The sequence below is a fragment of the Dipodomys ordii genome, unplaced genomic scaffold (assembly GCF_000151885.1).
Source record: "Dipodomys ordii isolate 6190 unplaced genomic scaffold, Dord_2.0 Scaffold46, whole genome shotgun sequence".
NCBI lineage: Eukaryota > Metazoa > Chordata > Mammalia > Rodentia > Heteromyidae > Dipodomys > Dipodomys ordii.
The window spans coordinates 316,241-329,532 of NW_012267262.1; the positions used below are offsets into that span (position 1 = coordinate 316,241).

Consider the following 13,292-nt stretch of genomic DNA (forward strand, 5'->3'; position numbering starts at 1 on the left):
GTAGTGTGATTGTAATTCTGTATACAAAGAATATAATTCTTTGTATAATGTTGGGTTATGCATCTCTGGCTTCTATCTATATCTATATCGGTATTTACATCTATATACATACATGTACAGTTAAAATGTTTATCATGCCTGTGTAGACTGAATGTTCAAAGCCTGAAGGGAATTTGTCGTTTTTATTCTCGATCTATGAGAAAATGTTTCTGAATGCGTGCCCTGGGCAGAGATGTGTTTGTCTTTGAGCATAGTTTACTCCTCACTCAGGCACTAGGGGTCACGGTCACGTTCCGGGATGCACTGGCCCCGCCCCCAGGGCAGGCGTGGCCTCTGGGTCCTGCCTCCGGCCAGCCGGGAAACCTCATTTTTCGGGGCAGAAACCCTGAGAGTGCAGCCGGCGCCGGCAGGCGGGCCCCGCCCACCAAAGATTCAGGCCCGCTCATTGGTGGAGGCTGAGATGACGTCACAAGGCTTACGGACAGAACCCCCAGTCCTCGGCGCGCGGGAGGTACATTGTCCTTCATCCTCGGCTTTGTTCCACGGTCGTTTGCTTAGCTGGCTGTGGGTGCGTCCCGGCCGCTGCAGCCCGGAGCCCTGTGCCAGCCGCCGCCGCCGCCGCCATGGTGTCCCCGGTCACGGTGGTGAGTGAGCGAGCGAGCGAGCGAGTCAGCGGCCGAAGCCCACCGGTCTGAGTGACTGGCCGCAGCAGGCCAACCTGCCGGGGGCCCAGGAGGAGCCCAGCGTCCCCGGGCGGGAGGCGGGGGTTGTCACGATCCCCACCCGCGGCGCCCTCCTCCGCGCGCCCCCCGTCCGCCGGCCGGAGGGAGGAAAACACCGGGCACGTGACTCGGAAGCGTGACTTTGTTGATGAGCGCACTGGCGCGGGTCGCCGGGGTCGTGGCCCAGAGAGCGAGGCTGGCGCGGGGCGCGGGGTGCTGCGTAGGCGGCCCGCGGGGAGGCGTGGGAGCGGGCGGGGTGGGGTGCTGGGGGGGGTGGCAGGCTGACGGGGACCTCCTGGGAATCCTGTCCCAAGTTGGTTTCCTCCGCTTCCTCAACTTAGGAACAGGTCACAGAGACGTAGGCGGGGTCGCCCCTGAGTCCCAGCAGTTGGGAGAAGGTGTGAGGCGAGGATGGATCCCGCTCCTTTTCAGACTTTCCCAACTCCTGCCTTTGTCGTCTTCCTATCCTTTTTCTGTTGCTGGGTTCTCAATATGACTCTCAGGGTCTCCCCACTTTCTCGGCTTCTCCTAGAAAATAGGAGACTGGGAAGAGGAGGGAGAGGACTTGTCTATGCTTCTGAAGCCTAGCAAATGGACGTGTGAGGCTCAGCATCCTCTTCCGTCTTCTCCCTTGGACATGCCCCCACCCTGACCAGCCTTGATAGAGGACTTCTCAAGGAAAGCGAAAATCATTTCTGCTCCAGAACAGGACAAGACTAGGCTTGGACCCCGGAATTCTGCCTCTTCCCCACCCCTCTCTCTGGTAGGCTAGGAGTTCCATGTGTCTCCAGACCCCTGCTCTGGATAGCTTACCCAGGAAGAGACACGAGCATTTTGGGCTCAGTGCGGATTTACAGTGAACCCCATCTGCTCCAAATTATCCTCAGAACCTGAGAACTAGTAGCCCAAGGAAGAGCTTCAGGGGATCACAGACTCAGAACATCTGCAGCAGTCCCCTCCCCCAGCTTGGACCATGCATGCAGCAGCCTTGAGTACAACCTTTCTTTAGCTGCCCTCCCCCCTAATCTGGCTGAGACCAAGTCAGCTGCTCCAACTTCCCCCTCTCAGTTCCCCATCTCCTCCCAGCCTGTCTGCTGGCTCCAGATCAGAAGCTGGGACAAGAAGCCCTCCCCACCCCGCTTCCTGCCTCTTTCTGGTGTGCTTCAAGTCGCTCTTGTTCTCTGGGAAACAAGTCTGACTGACACGCACTCATCCAAGGGCCTGAAATCTCTATTGTTTCAAAACAGTTTTCTTACTCCCAGTCCTGGGTCTATTTTGCTATCCATCCTTAGCACCCCTCCTTGTTCTTGATGCCTAAGACAAGTAGCCTGGAGGCTAAGGAGCAGGCTGGTCAAGAAGGAGAGCTTGTGGGTTGGAGGTAGTGTTGTTGCCAACTCTCCAACATTCCTGGCACTACCTAGTGTTGCCAAGGCCCTAAGCCTATGTCCTGGTCTCATTGCCCAAGGATCATGAGTTGGACTGTCAGGTGTCTCTGTGGCTTCTCAATGACTTCACTCCAGTTTGCTGGAGGCAGGGAATAATGGGGCTAAAGCAGCTCTAGGATGGAGAATCAGCTCCTGGGGACAGGGTTTAGAAGGGAAAAGCATTGGGCTGCTGAAGGGGATATTAACCAAAGGACTACTATTAGCTACCTAGTAAGCAACCATTCTGGCCTAGCCAGAGTAGACCCGAGTAAGAACAACAGTGGAGCCTTTCCTCCTAAAGCTTGAGCCCCCCGGGCAATGAGTTTATTCACACTGTTGGTTGGTTGGGAAAGGATAGTTTGGGCCTTCTTAGGATAGTGTGGAAAGTGGTGTGAGGAGAGGGGAAGGGGGAAGGGTCCTGGCTCAGAACTACCCTATGGGTTTCTGAGCTCTGAATGTTGCGTTTGTCCTGTGTTTGTTTTCCAGGTGAAGAGTGAGGGACCCAAACTGGTACCCTTCTTCAAGGCCACCTGCGTGTATTTTGTGCTGTGGCTGCCCTCATCCAGCCCGTCCTGGGTCAGCGCCCTCATAAAATGCCTGCCCATCTTCTGCCTCTGGCTCTTCCTTCTGGCCCATGGCTTTGGATTCCTGCTGGCTCATCCAAGTGCCACCCGAATCTTTGTAGGACTTGTCTTCTCTGCTGTAGGTGATGCCTTCCTCATCTGGCAGGACCAAGGCTACTTTGTGCACGGTCAGTGATCACAGAAGCTGCTTGGGTTAAAAGAGGTTAAAAGAGGGTCCTGGGCTGGAGCAAAGAGGAAGAGGGAAATATTAAACAAGGCATTTCAGGGTTCCTGAGGCCAGGGACTGTGGGGTTTTGTTGGAGAATGACCTTGAAGGGGATCTGTTGATCAGTTCTAGAGTTCTTCATGGGAGTGTGTGTGAGAGAACCATCTTTACCTTTTAAGGATCTTCTCATCCCTATGACTCCCAAAGCAAACTGCTGGGTTATCCCTAATCCCTTTCCCTCCATCCCTAGTACTCATTAATCACCAAGGGTGCCTTCAGCATCCTTTTTCTTCTCTTATTTTCAGGTCTGCTGATGTTTGCTGTGACCCACATGTTCTATGCCTCAGCCTTTGGCATGCGACCACTGGCTCTCCGGACAGGTCTGGTGATGGGAGTGCTGTCAGGCCTGTGCTATGCCCTCCTTTACCCAGGGCTCTCAGGTGCCTTCACCTATCTGGTGGGGGTCTATGTGGCCCTTATCAGCTTCATGGGTTGGCGAGCTATTGCAGGGCTGCAGCTAGTCGGGGCAGCTTGGCGCTGGACTGAGCTAGCAGCTGGCGGTGGTGCACTGCTGTTTATCATCTCAGACATGACCATCGCTCTCAACAAGTTCTGCTTTCCGGTGCCCTACTCTCGGGCACTCATCATGTCCACCTACTATGCTGCTCAGATGCTCATCGCCCTTTCAGCTGTGGAGAGCCGAGAGCCAGTGGAAGACTACAGACTGAGAAAGGCCAATTGAGGACCCAGGGTCTGCTCACCTCTTTCCTGGGGCTGGGGTCCAGACCCTGGGAACCTGAAGGAGCTAGATCAGGGTGGTTCAGTGATCAGTCCCAGTCTGGGACAGCAGGTACCTCTGGGGGAATTGACAAGTTTGAGGGGGAAAGCAGACGGATCACCCTGGCAAAGCCAATGGTTCAGGACAATGCTGAGAGCCCAAGAGGCAGCCTCATGCTCCTTGTTGGAGTAGACATTGTCCCACCTGTACTCCATCAGGACTGTCAAAGCCCCACTGGAGGGTGATGGTGCTCAGTTCTTGACCCTTCCATTTATCTGCTAGGTTGAAGAGTCACTCCATCTCTATGCCTAGGACCACTGGCCATGCTGGGCTATTCTACTCTAACCCATTCTGTTCTACACAAAGTTGAGGGAAAGAGGGAACAAATCTGCTGAGATGATGCAGAGGTGGGGCTTAAAGCCCTTTTCCAATTAGGAATTGGGAAGACTGGAAGAGGGTGGAGGCTCCCTTTTCTTGTTACTTGAACAATCTCAATTCTTAAGTGGGAAGGTAAAGGAGTATCTATCTAGGCTAGGCAATAGGAGTAACTTCCTTAGTCTGGGAGGTTGCAGGTACCAAGGATTAAAGTTGGCCCGGTCTCCCTCACTGGTTGGCCCGGAGTTCAGGCCCCATACAACCACCTTTAGATCCTATCCTCAGGGTTAGGTGAACCATGCCAAAGGAAGGGGCCAGAATGATGATGATGATGATGTGTGTGAGTGTGTAAGTGTATGTGTGTGTGAGCATGTGTGGAGGTGAGTGATATGTGATCTTGCCTAATTAGTCTATGTCTTTCTCTGTCATATGTCTTTGTCCTGCTGTCTATAAAAGAATCAAGAGAAAGAGGGTCTCAGGGAGTTGCTGAGGGGTGTTGAGCCTGGCTCAGAGAGCTAGGACCCCTCCCCACAATGCACCAACAATGTTTTCCTCCCTGTATCATATGTACTGGGAGCAAGAGGGGGTTCCAGTGACACTCTGGAGTCTTAAGCCCCAAGGCACATGCAGTGCAAGGGGAGCAAGGATGGACAACTCCATCCTCGACTTCCCATGTGAAAAAGAAATAAAATAAAAACCAAGGGCTATTGGCTTCCCTACTTTGTCTGTCTGTGTGGCACGTGCCTGTCCTGGACAGGGGATAGAGGCATGGTGCCAGGGAACCTAGTTGTCCTCACAGCTTGGGTCACAGTTTTGGCCAGAGAAGCTTGGCGCTAGCCTGGTTCCCTGGCTGTGGTGACACTATGCTGGATTAAGTGGGTCTCACTTCCCTGGTCACATGTGAGTATAAGGCACTTCAGCAGGATGGGGGATGGGTATACTTGGCTCTGTCCATATTTGTCCTTGATATACTCCCTTATGCATGAGCGCCCAATAATTTTGGGACCTTTAGCTACCTTCTGCTGCTGCCTACCTCCTCCCATCTTTACATCTAATATCTTGCCTGCTCCAAAATATTGCAGACTTCCTTCCAAGTGTCTCTTCCTTAGACCTTTGTTTAGTTGAGCAGCTAGGAGCAATGTGATTAGTTTGGCCAGTTCATATACTAGACACGAAACCTGCTCACACTAGGGGGACATTGTCAGTTTACAGGCAAATGCCACTTGTAGAAAGGGAAGTCTTGGGGCTGGGAAGGTGGCTCAGTGGTAGAGCTCTTGCCTTGCATGCATGAGGCCCTGGGTTCGATTCCTCAGCACCACATAAGCAAAAAGAAAAAAGCCAGAATTGGTGCTGTGGCTCAAGTGGTAGAGCGCTAGCCTTGAGCTGAAGAGCTGAGGGACAGCGCCAGGCCCAGAGTTCAGGCCCCATGACTGGACCCAAAAAAAAAAAAAAAAAAAAAAGAAAGGGAAGTCTTGAGTGGTGGGGAATATACTATTGGTAGAGTTGCTATACATTTTTGGGGTTGTGCTATAGTAGATTCAAGTTTCATGTCTGTTCAATGATTTTTCAAACTTTTTTTCTTTTGCTATGCTAGGGATCAAAATCAATTCCTTTCACATGCTAAGAATGTGTTCTGCCACAGAGCTATATCCCTAGTCCCAAACTAGAGTTTTACAGAGATCCCTTAAGGGATGTAGCAAAAGGAGGAGAGGATTGAAAGTCTTAAAGACCTTTTGTGTGTGTGTGTACTGGTCCTAGTGTTTGAACTCAGTTCCTGGAGGCTGTCCTTTAGCTTTCTTAGATCAAGGCTAGCACTCTACCACTTGAGCCACACCTCTACTTCTGCTTTTGGTGGTTAAATGGAGATAAAAGTCTCACAGACTTTTCTTTCCTCAGGCTGGCTTTGAACCACAATCCTTAGATTTCAGCCTCCTGAGTAGCTAGGGTTACAGGCGTGAGCCAGCAGTGTCCAGCCCAAGACCTATTATTTCAGGTCCAGCATTTTTTTCTTTTAAGGAATCCACTGAAAAATATATTTGAAATCATAAGCTCAGTGCCAAATCCCTTTTATTTCGGATAGTAAACTTCCTGGGCCCTATAAGGACAAAACCCTCACCCTTTCAAACTCCAGAATGCTGAACATAAGGCCTATTATGTGAAGAAAAGGAGGGAGCAGGATGGGGGGAAAGATCAAGTCAGTAAGACTTGCCCCCCATGCTCTTGAGAGGAAGGGATGGATACATTATGCTTTAACTCATGAAGTCCCTCTCTTGTGGGTGGGTTTGGAGACTGGTCTGTCCTATACGTGTTTGTCCACATGATGCCCATTTTAAACAGAAACAGAAAAGGGTGAGCTTGGTGAATTTATTGTCCTATTCCTAGAATGTTTGCATTAACACACACCAGCAGGCACCCTGAACTATAGGGGCCCATGCCAAGGACAAAGAAGCCATACATCACAACATCTGATGCCTGAGCTGGAACTCACATAGGTGCTTTGATTTCTTCTGCAGATTTTCCATGATTGATGCTAGCAATGATGTCTGAAACATCAAAGTAAATGTTCATTTAGTGTTACTTTTGCTGCTGGGGGCTAGGAAAACTCCAAATTGTTTTAGTTACCACACAGGAACTGAAATGGCCTTGGGGCCCTCAATCTGGGTTGACTGTGTGTGGGGCTAAGAATTGCCATTTATTCAGTACTTATTTATCAGGCATTGGGGCAGGCATGTCCATATAGGATTTCACTTAAACCTCACAATCTTAGTAGGTAAAAAGGCAGACATAGAGGTATGATCACATGATCACATGGACGGTTATTGGTGCTTTCAGGGCCCTGGGTCGATGTGCTTTAGGGACCAACCAGAATTAAGTGGTCAAAGATCTGTCTGTGGAATGAAAGCTGGAAAGCTCCTCCAGTGCCTCCTGGCCTAGTTCCATTCCACAGATCAGCAGCTACTCTGGTGGTGTCATCATCTCAGGGCCAGACACTTAGTGGAACACTTGAGAGATAGAGCAATAGGATATTGTCCTTACTCCATAAGAAGGCACCTGTAATTGGTTCTAAAATGGCCTGTAGCCATAGAGACTAAAGCAGTGGGAGCAACACCACTAGAGTGTGATGAGAGAGAGAGGAACAGAGAATGAGGGAGGCTTGTTGGGATTTTATCATGAGGATCAGAAGAAATCTAGGAGGGAAGTTAAATAAAAGAGAGCAAGGCAGATCAGCTTTGCATTTAGAGGTTTATGGCTAATTGTGAGAACAGTTATGAAGACAGTAGCCTGTGTGGGAAAGAATAAAATAGCTCCTGCTACAGTCACATATGTGAACAAATATGCAAAAGGAAGGATCCCCTTTGGTCTTCTCCATTTGTACCTTCCACCTGCTCTTGTCCTAGGCCAGTATTTTTCATTTGTGATGGATGAGTCTGGTTTAGGCTTGACGAGCAGTATTTTTTTTGTGTGTGCCAGTCCTGGGGCTTGAACTCATAGTCTCAATTCTGTTCCTGAACTTTTTTACTCAAGACTAGCACCCTACCAATTAAGAGTTCCACTTCCAACTTTTTGGTGGTTGAGTAGAGATAAGTATTTCATAGACTTTGCTGCTTGGAGTGGCTTTGAACCTCAATCTTCAGATCTCAGCATACTGAATAGTGAACAGTATCTTTAAAAAGTGATCTAGGTCCACCAAAGGTTGCAAATCACAGATTATCAAAGAGGTCAGACACTTCCACATCTTAGGGGCCAGGAACATGACATAACTGAGAGGATAGAAGAGAGGTAAGAATATTTGCACCACTTGATGGCAAATTTCAGAATGGTGCCATGGGCTGGGATATGTAGCTCAGTGGCAAAGCACTTGCCTAACAAGTGCCATGTCCTGGGTTTGAAACAAGAAAAGAATGGTGCCAGTAAATGAAGAGAGTTGACTGATGGCCCACAAGACTCTTACTTTGTGCCTCTGTTGCCTCTCCCACGTGGTCCCCATGCCAGCCCTGGTGGCTCCCTCACCATAGACAGTGTGCAGCTTCTGGGATCCTTGTCTAGCTCATTCTCCACCAGTATGCTGTACTCGCCAGGTAAGTATGACAAGGGTGCACACACTGCTGGTAGTGTTGTACCAGAATTTGGAGTTAGCTGTGATGTTGACATCACCTTTGTACAGGGTCACAGTGGGCCATGGGTTCCCAAGGAAGGCATAAATCATGGTGCAGTCCTGGCTATGGAGCGCTGTGTGTGGCTTGTGTGGTGTCAAGAAGCAGGGTACATGGCACCAGTCTTTATGCTGGTAGAGCTTCTGTGTGGTACTCAGGTCCTCAACTGCCAAGTGGGATAATGCAGGATGTGAGTGTCCCCAAAGGCTCTCACCTGCCACCCATGCGTGGCACCTAGGAGACCCAGTCTTTAGAATGCCAAAGACTTGGACCAGATTCTTAAGAGCTAGTGATGCTGGAGGCTCTAACATTATATGCTTCCCCAGGATTTCCCCCAACTCTTCTGAATGTCCATACCACTCTGGGGGTCCACTGCAATCTAAGCTGGCTTCACAAGTGTTTACACTTTCCAGAGCCTAGGAGCCTAGGTGTCTGTCCAGTACTAACTTCGCAGACCTTTACAGGTGTTTACCCTGGCCTTTAACTTCTCCAGACTTCCTGTACCAGTTCAGCTTCCAGAGTATACATTTAGCCCTTCATTTTCTTATAATATCTCTCCTTAACCCATCCTCTCCAGGATTCTCAGACTTCATTCTGGCTTGCTGGCCAGAGTCCCAGCCCTCACCCCCATTATCACCTCCCTTCAGAGCAGACGCAGGTGTACTCTGTAATTCCTCCTGGTCCCTATGTCATCTCAGCCCATAAGGTTTTCTATCTCCATGTTAAGTATTACTCCTAAGATTTTGTGTGTATGTGTGCCAATACTGGGGCCTGGACTCAGGGCTTCGCAGTCTTCATTAGCATTTTCTGCTCAAGGATGCCTGGGGTAAGCTTGAACTTGGCCTGGGCACTGTCTTTTAGCTTTGTTGCTCAAGGCTAGTGCTCTGCCACCGAGCCACAGAGCCACTTCTGATGGTTTATTGGAGATATGAGTCTCACAGACTGTGAGACTGTGACCCTCAGATCTCAGCCTCCTGTATAGCTAGGATTATAGGTATAGATATGAGCCACCGGTGCCTGGCTTAAGATACTGTTTTTGCTAAGCTTCCCCAACATCTACATTCCAAGTGTCTCAGATGTTAAAACTTCTGTCTTGAGGGTTCCCTGAGTTTAGCTCTTTTGTTCCCTTCTGTGACTCCCATCATCTCTATCAGGGCTCCCAGACATAACCCAAACCTGAAGTTTCCTACTCACTCTGGTCCTTATTGATGAGCCAGGTATTTTTGGAGTCCAATGGGTCACTGTCACCAATTTCATTGTGAGCCACCAACTCTGAAGTAGTACTTCCTTCCAGGGATCAACCCTGTTACTATGTACTTGTTAAAGACATGCTCTTGCCACTGTGAACCAGGTGGGGCTGCTTGCATCCCACTTCAAATGACATAGCGGGTATCCTCCTCCTTCATATCAGAGCTGTGGTTCCAGGTCAGGGTCACTGTATTAGGGACTTCCTCATAGAGCTTCAAGTCTGTAGGAGGCTGGGGGAAATTTAGGACATTTAGATGATCTGTCAGTGACCCTTAGGGTGGATGTATTGTACCCCTAACCACAGCCACAGCCTGATTAAACAGGGGGATACTACTCTTCTTTGAATCTCAGATAGCAGAAGTGCTGGAATCAGAAAGCTCTGTTTCTGAAATATCACTTGGCCATGCAGTAGTTCTGTGACTCTTGGGCAAAATGTATGTGAGACTCATGTTCCTCATTGAAAAACAAAGATTAACAGGGATCACTCATAAGAAAAATGTCTTCTTTTTGCCAAGGCTAGCACTCTACCTTGTGGAGCCACAGCTCTACTTCTGTTTTTTTCTTCTTCTGTGAATGTGGTACTAAGGAATTGAACCCAGGGCTTCATGAATGCAGTCACATTCCCAGCCCTAAAAGTTCATTCTTTTTCTTCGGGATTTAGAACTTTTTTTTTTTCAAAAATGGGGTGAACTTTTGCATCATTTCCTCTGTGCTCACCAGATAAGAACTGAGCCAGATAAGAAGCTGTTTCGAGGACTCTGTTCTAGTTCAATGTTTTCTGGGCTTCAAGCCTTTGAGAAAGAAAAAACAAAACAAAAACCAATCCTTTTCCTTCTTCCCTCTTTACGAAGGCTGATAAAGCCTGGCCTTGAGGTGGTAAGGTGGTTTCTTTAACCTTAGACACTGTACTGCAAAGTTGTGCTTAGGTTACTAAGCAGTGGAGAACTACATTTTGGAGGAAGTCCTAGGAAACGTCTGGAGAGCACTGCTCATTGGCTGTACCTGTCACATGCATGTGGATGTCAGAGTGTGCCTGTCTAAACGCATTCTGCAGCAGGGTTCGATACCCTCCTGAGTCAGAGCACTTGGTACGGTAGTACCGAATGATGAGGAACTGGGATTAGTTCTTGCCTTTGGGGATTGTCTCCCCACCCATCTTTCTGCCCGGGTCATGTCAGGTGGTGGTGAGCCCTGGCATAATGACAGCAGAGGACACCAGAGATCATTCAGATGATATCTGAAGAGAAGGCACTTTCCTATTTTCAAGGAGTCTGCTGTTGGATGTAGTGTCAGGAATCTGGCAAAGGACAGTCCAATACAGAGATTCTGATGGTTATAACAGCCATCTTTGTTATACAGAGGGTCTGTGGGGGCCAAGGTCAGGAATAACTCACAGAGAAGGCTGCATGGGTGCAGAGGGCTGTTCCTGCACGCACCACCAGGTGACTCTTCAGCCGGGCACTTTGGTCAAGTTTGGGAGTGGCTGAGAAGGGAGACAATGAGGTAAGGGCATGGAATTCTCTTTTAAGCAGACTCAGCTTTAAGCTTCCCCTCTACCACCTTCCCCAACTTCCCTTTTTTGGCTCCACTACAAGCTATACATCTAATGACCCCGAAACATTGTGAAATGTTTGTTTTCTCTTCTGTCTTTCTCTGCTAGTATAGAAGATCTTAGAAGACTAGTCCTATGTCTTAAGTGTTTTTGTATGCCCAACACTTCCTTTGGCACACCGAGGATACTGTAGGCACACAACAATTTTTTTTTTTAAATCAATGGTGTCCTTGGGGTTTCTTCTCCTAGCTCTCTCACAAGAAATTTGACTTTTTCTTGAGCATAGCATTACCCATTTTTTTCCCTGTTAGATGAGTCCCCAATGTATCCTCACCTGGTGGTGGTATGGCATGGACTCTTTCCTCTAACTCCTCAGGCTCCCCGACTCCAGCCCTGATGCAGAAGTATTTCTGCTGCTTGTAGAGGCCACCTACAGTGTAGCAGGTGCTTGAGATGGGGATCCTTGTACACTTGGACCATTCCTTGCTGTCTTCAGCACACATCTCAAAGATGTAGCCAGAGGGTAGGTCACCTGTAGGCTCCCACCATCCCAGTGAGAGGCTTAAGATAGAGGTATCAGACACATGCAGGCCCTACACCAGGCCTGGGGGTTCTGGGAGAGCACAGACATTCAGTCACCAATGTCTGAATTCATTCACTCACCTCATGTCTCAAATTTGTTTCTCTCTCTCTCTCTCTCTCCTGACATTGCCCACCCTCCCTCCCTCCTTCCCTCCTTCCTTTCTTCCTTCCTTCCTCTCTTCCCTTCCTTCCTTCCTTCCTTTCTTCATTTCTTTCATTATTTTTCATTACTAGGGTTTGAACACAGGGCCTCACACTTGCTAGATTGGTGCTCTACTACTAGAGCTATGCCTCTAGCCCTGCATTTGCTAGTTTTTTAAATTTTTGCCAGTTTTGGGGCTTGAACTCAGGGCCTGGGCACTATCCCTGAGCTTTTTCTCAAGGCTAGCACTCTACCACTTAAGCCACAGCACTACTTCCAGCTTTTTCTGTTTATGTGGTTCTGAGGAATTGAACCCAGGACTTATGCATGTAAGGCAAGCACTTTACCACTAAGCCACATTCTTAGCTCTGGTAGTTATTTTGGAGATGGAGTTTAGCAAATTTTTTCTGCCCAGGGTTGGCCTTGAATTACAGTCTTTAAATTTCAGTCTCCTGAGTACACTTCATACTTTGAACCCTCACTTTCACTACCACCTCCAATTCCCATAGGTAATATCCTCAATACCCAACCTTGCATACTCAGCAACCTCCAAATTTGATTACTGACTTACCAATTCATTCTTAAATACTCCAAATTCAAGGTCACCTACTTATTCAGACCTCTTATGTTCAAAATCCTACCCTTTAACCAAGTCATCTCACCACATCTCTTTATAGGTAGCACCTCCACTTCATTTCTTAAATTCAAGACTTTCTCAACTAATTATTCAACATTCCCATTCAATCTTCAACATGCCTCTACTACCTCACCTAACCAGAAATACTTGAAACCGTACAAACTTTTTCTATCCTTCCCCTTCACCATTCCTGATGCTCTATCTTTGTTCGCAAGCTTTCTCTTGTGTGGAAATCCTGTCTTTTTATGAGGTTGGTTGTTTCCAGGGAGTGGAGACTGATCCTTCCTGTCAGACTTTCCAAGCAAAGAATTTCTCTCTCAGCTTTGAAAAGGCTAATTCTACTATGTGCTGGAGCCTGGCGGCCTTGTACTCACTAATAGGATCTTTGGCCACCACTGAGTTGGATGGTTTAAGTCAGCCTGCCTTGTTCACAGCTATAACTAGGAATTCTTACTCTGTGTCTTCCAGGAGACCATCCACAGTATACTTGGAACCTGAGACAGAAAGATGAGATAAGGGTACCAAGGGGTGTAAATTATGGAAGAAGAGCCCCCCCCAGGATGCTGTTAAAAAACCAAAAGAGTTTGGAGGGGATAGCGTGTGTTCCGAGCAGCAATGGGCCCACTCAGCAAGACTTCCTGGGCCTCTATCCCTAGGATCTTACCTTGGATGAGGCCCTTGTTAAATGGTACCCGTAAAGTTACTGCCTTTCTGCATTTTAGAATATAGCCAAACACTGGAGATCCCCCATCCTGACATTCCATGCCATGGTCAATTTCTTTTTTTTTTTTTTAATTTAAATTTATTTTATTTGTGAACATACTGTACAGAGGGGTTACAATTGCATGGGCAGGATAATGCGTACATTTCTTACCAAGCATTGCAGCCT

General features: G+C 48.3%; 2 protein-coding genes across 2 annotated transcripts in view; one reads left to right on the forward strand and one right to left on the reverse strand.

The window, feature by feature from the left end:
- Positions 1-543: 543 nt before the first annotated feature.
- Positions 544-4,784, forward strand: Tmem86a (transmembrane protein 86A). Its single transcript, XM_013019646.1, has 3 exons — positions 544-644; positions 2,633-2,897; positions 3,241-4,784. Exons 1-3 carry the CDS (start codon positions 624-626, stop codon positions 3,675-3,677), a joined length of 723 nt encoding a protein of 240 aa, XP_012875100.1. The 5' UTR covers positions 544-623; the 3' UTR covers positions 3,678-4,784.
- Positions 4,785-6,544: 1,760 nt separating this feature from the next.
- Igsf22 (immunoglobulin superfamily, member 22) overlaps positions 6,545-13,292 on the reverse strand; it is a 20,039-nt gene continuing 13,291 nt past the window's right edge. Inside the window, 14 exon segments of the mRNA XM_013019533.1 lie at positions 6,545-6,631; positions 7,748-7,766; positions 8,107-8,166; positions 8,168-8,408; positions 9,437-9,509; positions 9,511-9,576; positions 9,578-9,618; positions 9,621-9,749; positions 10,493-10,663; positions 10,666-10,681; positions 10,885-10,973; positions 11,377-11,655; positions 12,778-12,897; positions 13,068-13,181. Of these exon segments, the coding sequence (XP_012874987.1) occupies positions 6,545-6,631; positions 7,748-7,766; positions 8,107-8,166; positions 8,168-8,408; positions 9,437-9,509; positions 9,511-9,576; positions 9,578-9,618; positions 9,621-9,749; positions 10,493-10,663; positions 10,666-10,681; positions 10,885-10,973; positions 11,377-11,655; positions 12,778-12,897; positions 13,068-13,181 (1,505 nt within the window).

Bases quoted from the DNA above. Each gene is read 5' to 3' on its own strand.
- Tmem86a (XM_013019646.1), top strand. From the start codon at position 624: ATGGTGTCCCCGGTCACGGTG. The intron at 645-2,632 runs GTGAGTGAGCGA...TTTGTTTTCCAG, and splicing joins TGGTGTCCCCGGTCACGGTG to GTGAAGAGTGAGGGACCCAA. The intron at 2,898-3,240 runs GTCAGTGATCAC...TCTTATTTTCAG, and splicing joins CCAAGGCTACTTTGTGCACG to GTCTGCTGATGTTTGCTGTG.